The following is an 11,310-nucleotide window of genomic DNA, read 5'->3' on the forward strand; positions in this document are numbered from 1 at the left end:
ACAGCCAAGACCAAACCATGGCTAATGCCTGCCACCAACTGCCCTGACACCTCTCTGGCAAAGCTGCAAATCCTCACTCTGCTTCTACAAGGGTGCTTGCTAGTTCACTCCCCAGATGGGAAACCGGGAGATGTTAACAGAAGGGCACACCAAGTGCCCCTGGACAGCAGTGCCCACCACCTTGGTCTGATGAACTGTCAGGGTGAGCAAGGTAGCCAAGGCCTGAGGAAGACCGGTCAGAGGCTCCTGGAGGAGTCGTGTGAAATAAGCCCTGAATGAGGAACGAGAAGGTGGAAGCCACATGAAAAGCCAGGGGGCAGGACGGCAAGCTGAGGGCACAAGCGGGAAAATCTGAGGTGAGGGGGAATCTTGTAGGTGTAAACCCCACGAGGACACAGAGCTGGCTACTTTGGGGAGCCTCAGCCCTCAGGCTGTGGTAGATGCCTTAGACTTTCCCGCAAAAGCCCTGAGAGGTTCAATGAGGCGAGACATGTGATCTGACCCAAGCTCCTACAGAGCCCTTTCACTGCTTTGTGACTGTGGGTGAAGGTATGGGTCAGGGAGGAGAGGGAGGCGAGGGGACCCTGGAGGAGACATCTGCTCGCATCTAAGAGAAAGCAACCGTGAGGATACTTGGTGGGTGATATGACAAGGTGAAGAACAGGAAGGTCTGGGCTGTATCTGGAGAAACATCCCCGAGCCACACTCCTGTCCAGAGGGAGGCCACAGTGCATGCTGGGGCCATTCTTCATCTTCCTCTGCTGAACAACAAGCCGCTCACTGGAATCCCTGACAGCCCATGATGGGGCCGGCTCTGCTTAGGACACCCATAGCTGGGCCTTCTAAAATAGATGGGCATGCCCAGGGATAACCCTGCTTATTATCATGTGGCATCCTGGTGCCATATCTAAACTCCCCCTAAAAAGCTTCACTATGCCCTAACTGGTGCCCTACCACCATTAAGACTTGGAGCAAACCCTCTCTGTGGGGAAGGCTGATACTCACCCAGCTCTGACAGGAAGCCCGCTGGGCAACAGGACTTCCCTCCTTGGCTCCCCCAAGTCCTGCCTAACCCCTCACCCTAGCCCTCCGAAAGTTTACCGCATAGTTTTCAGCCTGGACCTCAACCCAGGAACAGAGGAAAGCTCAATGGACAGGGGCCCAAGCATGAGTCCTATGTCATCCTTCTCCAAACTAGAACTGCTATTGGACCCACTGGATAAATACATGTACAAGTACCAGAGAGCTGTGGGGACTGGGGGCAGGGAAATGTGGCCTCTGCCAAGGCCAAAGCCTCAGCTTAAAAAAGAAAAAGAAAAAGAAAAAAGAAAAGGTTGAGCCATAACCCTCACACCATAAAATGCACCACTTTCAAGTGTCTAATTCCGTGGCTTTAGTAGCTAGGTAAGGTTGTACAACGGTCATCACAACCTCATTCTACAACACACTCATCACCCCCCTCCCCAAAAGAAACCCCACAGCCACTAGCAGTCAGCCCTAGTTCTCAACTACCTGCAACCCCTGACAACCACTGAACTGTGCTGCCTATCACCCACATGGCGAAAGGCTTTCCAGGCCGCAGGCTTCAACATGAACCCACAGAAGGGGCCAAAGACTCATGTCGTCTCTGTCCTGTTTGGGATAGCACTGGCACGCAAAGCCACTTGCCGGAGTCTCCCTAAAGGATGATACCTTGGGTCCGACAGCACCAACTCTCACAACCCAGCCAAGCCCAGCAGCTTACTCCTTCCCTACCCCAACTCTGTTCCGAGTCTCAAGTCAGAGGAAATAAGATAAAACAAACAAACAAACACACGCACACCACAAACCAAGCAGGATGTGCTGTGAAGCATGACAGAAAAACCCGAGTTTGAACCCTGGGACACACATGGTGCAGGGAGAAAAACAACTCCCGCAGATGGTTCTGTGACACCCCCACACATGCACGCACATGCAGCAGCATGCACGAGCGCACACTCATCCATAAACGCACAAACAAAAACCTCGCACACTCACGGCCTCTGCTCTAGGCCACGCTAACTGCCTGCAAGACTTCGGAAGATACCCCACCAACACCTGCGGCCAATTTGCCAGGGAAGGTGAAAAGGAAACCAAATACCAAAAAAGCTACTGGGGCAGGGGCTGAGAGTCTGGGTTCCATGGCAGCTGGCTGTTGAGTCAGGCTCACTGCTCTGGGCAAGGCTGGAGGTAGCCTGTGTAGATGTCTCTGATGGGGTAGTCACGCGGGCATCCCAGTAGCATATGGGCAGGGAAGGTCCCTGGAGCAGACCTTCCCTGGTACCTAGGGAAGCCTACGCATTGGTCTTGGGCATCTCAGCGTAACTACTGAGCTTCTCTATACCCCCGGAAAATGCTGGGCAAAGAGAAAGGAGGCCTATATCCAGGCCCAGTCGGCGGGGCATGAGCCGCACACTGTCTGTCTTCCTATAGAGGAGTGTGGGAAAGAATCAGCTTTGGCAAAAGACTCCCTGCCCCCAGGGTCCCTGCAAGGCACTCCTTACCTGTTAAAGAGAATGAGGGTGTCTTTCCCAGTCAGGGGGACAGATGTGCTCCCCAAACACAGAACGACCAACTTTGCTTTGTAAAACCAAACTATCCATGAATCCCCAGCACAGTTCTTCGTGGGTTGCAGGCTGCGTTGACTTTTTATGACTTTTATGTGTTGTGTTCGGTCGGGTTTGTTAAAGAGACTCTCTTGGGCCAGGAAGATGGCACGGCAGCTAAAAACACGTGTGCAAATTCGGAGAACGGACCCGGGCTCCCTTCTCAGAACCCACGCCACAGTGGAGAGCACAGACTTCAGTTATCCTCTGAGTGTCCATGTCCTCCTATACATCACCCCCAACCCCCCCCCCCCCCCGGCTCTGTTTCTAGCCCTGCTCAGCAGCTGATGCTGCAGAGCCAGGAAAGTCAGTATAGTTAGCAGAAGGCAGTGGTGAGGCGAGGGCAGTGGCTGAGGGGGAGGGTAGGGGAACAGGGACACATAGCTAGCTATCCACCTGTGGCAGCTTGCGGAGGACGCCAAAGCAAAAACACACACAGCCCGGGGCAGGCTGAGTGGTGCTCGTCCTGACGCTGGGAACCCACCATTCTCCTACTTTTGTATCTCTCCAAGTCACCCTTACCCTGAGGCTGGATACTGCCCCCCCCCCCCCCCCCCAGTTCTAGGCATCTCCTATCCCTGGCTCAATCTATGAGCAAACCTCTAACCCACACTGCCCTTTCCCTGTGTTGCTGTGCAGCCCTGAAAGTCCCAAGGTTCTGGGGGCTCTGCCTTTTGTCGAGTCATGGTTGCCACAGTGAACCTAGTTCCAGCCCAAACAATGCTTGCCAGTGATTTCAAAGTGGTAGGTGATGCCAACTGGCCCCCAGATCAATGGCTTTACACCCATTAGAGGACTTTAAAAGGTTATCTTTGTTAAGCACTGCTTGTACATAGCACAAAGTCTCTATCTAGGGCAAGTGGCAACTGTCAAGCAGTAGTGTCGGGAGCCAGCCACCTCTTCACATACAGGAGAAGCACCTCATATGCCAAGCCATCCCAGAGCAGAAAGGCAGGCAGACCAAACAGTTGACACGCACAGCTTCCTGGTGAAGAACGGGAGTCCATTTCTGGAGTCTACCAGGCTTCCCCCTGTTAAGTAGCCCAGACTCCCCTCCCCACCCTCCTAACAGGGAACCTTAGCCAAAGCTTGTTTCTGGAGAATAGCCTGCATCTCTCTTCTCGCCTGCCACTAGGTTCAATAGGGGCCGCTTTCAGAACCACCGTTCTTGGAATCACCCACAGTCTTCAGGGTGGCCCCTGCCACTTCGCCATCCTAACCTCTAGCCCGGGGTCTCAACCTGCACCGGGCTTATGGCTATACCCAACAGGCCTCCATGCTTTCCGTACACCCTAATTCCCAGCTGAGGACAGCCTGGGATCCTTGTAGGAACTTTTCAAAAGTAGGGCTTCCATGCTACCCAGCTCAGAACCAGCTCCTCACACTTTACCAGCAGCCAAGGGCCACAGGCCTGGCTCACGAGGAGCACAGCCATGTCACCAGGCTGACATCAGCTAATTCATGTAGCTGACCCCTAACCACAGAGCACACTTAGCAAACCCTTCCTGGTGTGTGAGACAAGACCAGCCTGATCAAAACTCATACCGTGCGGCAAGCGTCTCTGGCAAGGCTTAGGCATTGCTGGCATGGGAGCATAGCTCCTGAGGCACAACTAGGAAGTGGAAGAGATTCAGGCTCTTACCCGTTCTCCTCACACCCGAGCTCCCTTGCTTCTCTGGAGAAAGCTAACCACAGAGCTCTTGCTCAGAGTGTGCACATCACGCTAGGGCAGGGCAGGGGCTCAGCTCAGAGGTTTGGTGACTTCCACCCACAACCCCAGCTCCATCCAACAAAGGCACCTGCTTGAGCAAGTTGGGAAGACAAAGGCCAACCGCGGAAAGAGCGGAGCCCAGGTATTCCTCCTTCAGTTTTCCCTTTGGGTCAGACTCCACTGGGTGTGAACTGGGTAAGAGCATCTAGGAATTCGCATCTGGCAGAGAAGTCCCTTTTTGTCCAAGCTTCACCTGAATAGGCAAGGAGGTGGCCAGCCCATGACAGGGCCTGACTGCTGGGGTCACTTACCAGCGGGGCTTGAGGCTGGGGATGCTGCCCGGGTCCCGAGGCCGGCGGGTAGTGCATGAGCAGATTGAAGGCGGAGTAGACAGTCTCTTTGTACATGCCACTGGCACACTCCGGGGCCTTCAGGCCTGGAAAAACCACAGCTGGGTGAGACACCAACCCGGCCAGCTGCTCCTAAGGGCTGAGGGCTCTCTGATCCGGAGAGAGACAAAAATACTGCCAAGGGGTCCTCTTCAAGTTCGTGACTTGACAGAGACCAGGGACCTTCGAATGGGTGGGAATATCCCCAAGTTGTGGGGGTAAGACCCAGAGCCCAGGCCTCCACTCAGCGGCTAGACTCCCCACCGCGCCCTCCTGCCTGGGAACCTTAGCCAAGGCTTGCTCCTCAGGGCGAAGAATTAGTCAATCACCTGGGCTGGAGGGGAGGCGGAGATGGCGGGGGTCTGTTTACTCATATAAAGGTCAGGGCACCGGAAGTGACTCCAGCTCAGCGGCGCCCAGGAAACCCGCCCCCCCACTCCCCCACCCCAGGTTCTAGCGTCTTCCCCGGCGGCTCAGAACTCACCGTCTTCCAGGGACTCTGGAAGTTTGTCCGAGAAAAGTCTCTGCGAAGTGTGCTCTCGGCCCAGGGCCTGCGGAGAGAAGCAGAGAGGCCGTGAGGGGCAGAGGGGACACGAGGGGCTTCAGAGATGGGACACCACACGGGGGGAGGGTGTGGGCACGGGGATGGGGGGGCGGGTCCGCACGATCCCAACTCGGGACGAGGCTCCCCGGGGAGGAGCGGGCCGGGCTCACCTCGGGCGCCCCCTCGGCCTCTCCATGTACCCGGACGCCGGGACCCGGGACCCCGGCGCCTGCGGCCGCGCCTTCGGACTCATTCACCAGTGAGGACTTGAGCTCCGCCAGGTCCCGCTCGGGGCCCGCGGAGCTGTCGCGGTTCTTGTCGTCCTGTTCCTCGCCTTCGTCCTGGAAGGCCAGCAGCTCGTCGGGCGCGCCGAGGTCGTCGCCTGCTCCCGCACCGCCCCCGCCGGAGTCCAGCTGCGGCATGGTGCGCTGCGCCCGCCGGGGCGCCGGGTGAGGGGCGCAGAGCCGGCCTGGGAGGCGGCGAGCCCAGGGTGCGGAGCTCCGAGCCCGGAGCGCGGCGGGCGGAGCGCGCGCTGACTCCGCCTGAGCGGCCAGTGGGCGCGGGGCGAGGGCGCGGGGCACAGCCGCTCCGGGAGCTGGCGGGTCGGAACATCAAAGGCGCCGCGGGCAGAGTGCCGGGGGCGGAGCGGGCGCCGGGGCGGGGCCGCGGTGGGCGGGGCGCGCTCAGACCCCGCCCCTGCTCTCCCTGGAGAGACCGGGACGGGCCCACTGGGCATAGTCTTAAAGGGCTCGCTCTCCTCGAGCCAGTCCCATCTCCAGCCTGAAATCCATCGCTCAACTGTGGAACTCCCGTTTCCTTACCTACAAGACAGCCACAACTTGCGCCCAACTTCCTCCTCCAACTGCGGAGAATGGGGTTCCTTAGAGCCGTGGGACGTGTGGGTGTTTTGGAACGTTGGCGTGACAGCATCCTTGGCCTGAGCTGGAGCTGCTAGAGGAGGGACCATGGCACACACAGACGCACACACCTGCCCCTTTCACCATCCCCCGCCGGCCATATTCCAGACCCCCTGCTCACAGAAGCACAAGCGTTCGCTCCCTTACATCTTTATCGAGCGAGCGCCTGCCTGTTGCATGTGCAACTCAAACACGGCAAATAGATGACATGTGGCGGCCCCGAGGCGAGGAAAAACCATAAGCCACTCACGTGGGTTCTCCAGCGCTCCATGACTTTCCCAACTAAGTTCGACGTCTAGAACCTGCTGTCCAAGAATTGAGACTTTCTGGGCGGCCACGTGGGCCATGGAATATGATCTTGGGGTCTTTAGGCAGTACTCCATCTGGGAAGTGACATCCAGGGCCCACTGACCCTGACTGTACCTAGGGCCTCTTCTTCAGGGGCATCTCCTTGGCACCCAGGGGCCGTACCCACGCTTGCGGCCTTGACTGGCTACAACTAGGCCAATTGGATAGTGACACAGTAAGCTGAAGACGCGCACACCTCCGTCCCAAGCACGTGTGGATCGACCCTTCCACCTCTTTCGAGAGCAGCTGGAACAGTGGCTAATTTGTGGAGGAGGACCCTGGCCGCCTCTCCGAGTCCGGGCCCCACAGGACCCCTGGCAGCGGCGCAAAGCCGGCCGGAAGACAGCCGCACCGCCCCTCCCGGTCCAGGCCCAGCCTGCCTGGCCGAGGATCAAAGAGACAGGGCCTTGCTTCTCAGCTCTGAGATCCTATCAGCGCCCTGCCAGCGGGGCTTCTGGGTCCTCCAGCTCCGGGCTGAGATACCCATTCCTCCCTCCCCCTTCCCAGCTCTGGGGGACTTGGCCATTAGTGCTCAGCTTGGCAATAGAGATGCGGTGCAGACCCCGCCCTTGGCGCCTCTCGAGTCTTCCTCCCCACAGGTGCCAGCTTGCCGCTGGTTTTGACCCCATCCTCTCTGGATTGGGGGCAGGGCAGGGGTTCCAACGGAGAGCTCTACAGGAGAGGAAAGGCCCGGGATGGAGGCCTCCCTCACATCAACTCCGAGGCTGTGGGCAAAGCTTTGGCGGGGAGCACCTCTTTGAGAAAGTTGCACGGGAATCGAGATCGTCTTGAGTCTAGGCACTGCAGATCCTCCTGTGTTTATGAGCCACTCCAGTTTAGGCAAAGTCGCTTCCATAATGGTTGGCAGACCATGAGGTCCCAACTGCCACAGGCCATTGGGGGGGGGGTGTCGAAGTTCCCTGAAGAAAAGTCAGGGAAGGGGAGATGTGATTCCGCCCCCTCTCCAGGGTTCCCTCCCCTGCCCCCCAGCGAGGTATTGCCCTTTTATCAAAGAGCAAGGCCTCTCTGCTTTATTGGTGCAGAAGTGGCCTATCTTCAGATGGAACTGAAAAGGGAATGTTTTATATGCCCTTATTTGGCAAAAGAAAATATACTTTTCCCTGATTTGCTCACCCTCCCACCCTCCAGTTTCTTTGGATGACTTTAGAGCGCTGTGAAATCCCCCAAGCCCGGGAACCACTACCCTGAGGCATCCTGGCTCCAAGCCTCACCCCACTGGGATGAGCGAGGGGGGGGGGGCGGTCAAGAAGGGATAAAAAAAGAGCTTGAGGCCTGGGAGGGCAGGGGTAGAGGGGCTGAGTCTCCGCCTCCGTCTCCACAGAAGTCTAAAAGTGCAGGCATAGTGGGATCAAGAGACCTAGAGGGGTCAGTATGGCTTGGGATGGTGGGCGGGGGAGGAATTCACCTGGGTGTGGAAAGCCCCCACGGTTTGGAGAGCTAACCCAGCCTGGGCTACATAGTGAGATTCTATGTATTTTATTCTAAATAAAAATAAATAATACGAACATAAAGAAGGCAGGTGTTATCTCCCAGCAGAAGCCCCTTGCCCAGACAGCACTGAGTCTGCGATCATCACCTCACAGATGATAATAGTGTGCTGGCATCCTTAGGAGCCTCTCGCACATCATCACACTTATCATCACTAAACCCTGGGACATGGGGACAATAGTCCCCATTTCGCTAATGAGTGACTAAAGCTCAGAGAGGTTGTGTGAGTCACCCAAGGTGTCACAGCTTCAAAATGAGGGTGCTGAGCTGAGCTTCCAGCCTCTGGGGATCAGACCCAGACCCAGTACCTAACTGCCACACTCATATCTTTGTCACATCCCTGAAATCCCTAAATCCCTAAGGGCCTTTTTTTTTCTTTTAACCAGGCTGGCCTCAAGCCCAGAAATTAGCTACGTGGCACTGGCAAACAAAATGCTGGGGATCCTGGTTTTTTTTTGGGGGGGTGATTCCTATTTCATGGAGGGACAGTGGAGAACCAGAGGTCTGGGGATGTGGCTCGGTTGACAGGGTGCTTGTCTAGCACGTGCGAAGCACTGGGCTTGATGCCGTGTAAACCGAAGCTGGTGGTTCATGCCTGTGAGTCCAGCACTCGGCAGATACAGGCAGGAGGCAGATGTAGAATCAGAAGTTTATGGTCCGTCAGGGGCATGGGACCCTGTCTCAAAGGGGTGAGGAGCTCTCACAGAATGGTGTGTCTCAGTGGCGAAGCCCTTTGGTGGCTACTCCCCTGGAAGTTCCCAGAGAGCTGGGGTTGCAGACCAGCTATGGGGGAGATCCAGGTTTTCTGTGGCCAAGCCACAGGTGGTAACTTCATCATTATGCAAATGACCAGGTGAACTCGATGGTCCTCAGAGGCCGGAGAAAGACACCCCCCCCCCCCAGGCTTTACAGTTGGAGGGAGGAAGCTCCTGGGTTTCTGCCCTGTGGGACTCTGGGCAAATCACTGGCCCCAGAGCTTGAGCATCCTCACGGGTGGAAGGGTGGACGATCTGGGCCTGCCTCTCCCTCATGCTAGCATGAGGTTGGGTGAATCACTGTCTCCTAGTAAAGAGCTCAGCACAAAGCCTGGCACATTCCAAGGCTCTAATAAATGGGTGCTCCCGAGCTCGCTATTTTTCGGAAGTTGTTAGGCTAATTGTCTCTTCATGTAATGCCATGTAAATCATCTGACTGTTCTCATGGCCTGAGCCCACTTAATCATAGCTAAGTCTGAAAATACACATTTCCTCTCCTTTCCTTTCAAGTTCCTTTAACATGAAAGGCCCTCGTGAACTCTGTGACCTTTTCTAACAGGGAGATCCTTGAAATGTGGCATTTCCAGCAAATGGCTCAAAGGCACCCCAGATGGATTGAGTAAATTACAGCAGGGAGAGAGACTCAGGAGCAACAGAGAGCAGCCGTCTTCCTGCCTGCCAGCCCACTTGCCGTCCTGTCGGGACTTGTCAGGAGCCACCTGAAGGGTGACTGCAGGCCCTAGTCAGGTTCGCTCCCTATAGGGGAACTTCTCTCAGGGCAGAGCTGGACACAGTCCCTGAGGCAGACTGCGGGTTATTCCTAGAAACTGTATAGTCTCTCTCTCTCCCTGTATGTGTAAGGGAGGGTGTGTGTGCCACACACAATAACAATGGTACAGTGGCATGATGCAGCTGCCTAGAAACACACACACACACACACACACACACACACACACACACACACACACGAAAGCTGGCTTGATAAAATCCTTGCACATGGGAAGCTGACACAGCAGGATGGCTAGTTCAGGACCAGCATGAGCTACATAGTGAGTTTAAGTATAGGACAAGAAACCTACCAAGAAACCCGGTCTTTAAAAAGCTCAAAAACCAGCCAGATGGTGGTGGTGCATACCTTTGATCCCAGCCCTCAGGAGGCAGAGGCAGGCAGATCTCTATGAACCCAGACATGTCTACAGAGCAAGTTCCAGGACAGATATGGCTACACAGAGAAACCCTGTCTTGCAAAATTAAACAACAAAAATCAAAACCGACCAACCTAAATAATAAAGCTGTTTTAGCTAGGTAATTTTTACTGATGAAACCCTAAGACACTTTGCCTAAGATGGGAGGATTAAGGAGTCTGCCCTACAGATTCAGAGGGTCTATTTACCACTATTTCCCACAGGCCAAATTCCTTACTGGATTCCTAATAAATGGACCTGAAGTTCACTCATCAGAAGGGATGATCTGGGTCAGAGACAGCAAGGTGAGCCTGGCGTGTCTGCCAAGCCCCTGTCACTTAAGAACTGGATAGGCTCAGGCCTGTGCCTGGGTCCCCAATCTATCAGGGGCTTGTCAAGCAAATTCAAGTCACTCCTCTGTTTTCTGGACCCAGAATTGTCCAAAAGCTGCAGGTATCCCTTACATGGTTTCAGGAGAACAATGAGGGGTACACAGCCATTAACCCCAGAGCTGAAAGTCAAGAAGCATACAGGAAAGGGGTATGTCGAGTCTCTGCCTGGATGTAGGGCTGCCTGTAACTTCAAGAGAGACGTGCCTGCATCAATACTGGTTTGGGCTGCCCAGGCCCCTGAAGTAGGGAAGTCTCATGAGCCAAGGGAAATCATTAGATATTTGTCAGACAGTCTGTTTGGTGGGGACAATACTCTCCTATGTAACCCACACAGACTTAGAACTCACTGTAAAGCTAAGGCTGACCAGAAACTTGAATTCTTCCTATCCCATCCTCCAAAAGCCTAGGTGTGAACCATCAGTCCAGCTTTAGAGCTTTCTTTTCTTTCTTTCTTTCTTTCTTTCTTTCTTTCTTTCTTTCTTTCTTTTCTTTTCTTTTCTTTTCTTTTCTTTTCTTTTCTTTTCTTTTCTTTTCTTTCTTTCTTGCCAAAGATGACCCTCAGCTCCCACTCTTCTTGGTTTCAGGCCTACACCACCAAAACCTGTTTATGTGGTGCTGAGCATGAACCAAGGACTTTATGCTCACTGGGCAAGCACTCTATCAATTGTACTGGCTTCCCATCAGTCCTAGTTAGGGTTTCTAACTGAAACACCATGACCAAGAGAAAATTGGAGAGGAGGGTTTATTTGGTATTGAAGGAAGTCAAAACAGAAACCCAAGCAGGGCTGGAACCTGGAGGCAGGAGCTCCTGCAGAAGCCATGGAGGGGTGCCACTTACTGGCTAGCTCCCCATGGCTTTCTCAGTTTGATTTTTTATAGAACCCAGGACCACCAGACCAAGGATGACATTGCCCACAGTGGGATTCACCCATCTCCG

General features: G+C 55.0%; 1 protein-coding gene across 3 annotated transcripts in view; it reads right to left on the reverse strand.

The window, feature by feature from the left end:
- The window catches only part of Tcf7 (transcription factor 7), a 28,568-nt gene extending 22,715 nt beyond the window's left edge, over window positions 1–5,853 (reverse strand). For all 3 annotated transcript variants that reach the window (XM_055602852.1, XM_055602850.1, XM_055602851.1), the window contains exons 1-3: window positions 5,439–5,853; window positions 5,209–5,275; window positions 4,647–4,771 (exon numbers count right to left, since the gene is read on the reverse strand). In XM_055602852.1, the coding sequence (XP_055458827.1) occupies window positions 4,647–4,771; window positions 5,209–5,275; window positions 5,439–5,690 (444 nt within the window). In that variant the 5' untranslated portion in view covers window positions 5,691–5,853. The remainder of the gene's footprint in view (window positions 1–4,646; window positions 4,772–5,208; window positions 5,276–5,438) is intronic.
- Window positions 5,854–11,310: the final 5,457 nt, after the last annotated feature.

The sequence above is a fragment of the Psammomys obesus genome, unplaced genomic scaffold (genome assembly GCF_907164565.1).
Source record: "Psammomys obesus unplaced genomic scaffold, mPsaObe1.curated_primary_1811, whole genome shotgun sequence".
NCBI classification, from domain to species: domain Eukaryota; kingdom Metazoa; phylum Chordata; class Mammalia; order Rodentia; family Muridae; genus Psammomys; species Psammomys obesus.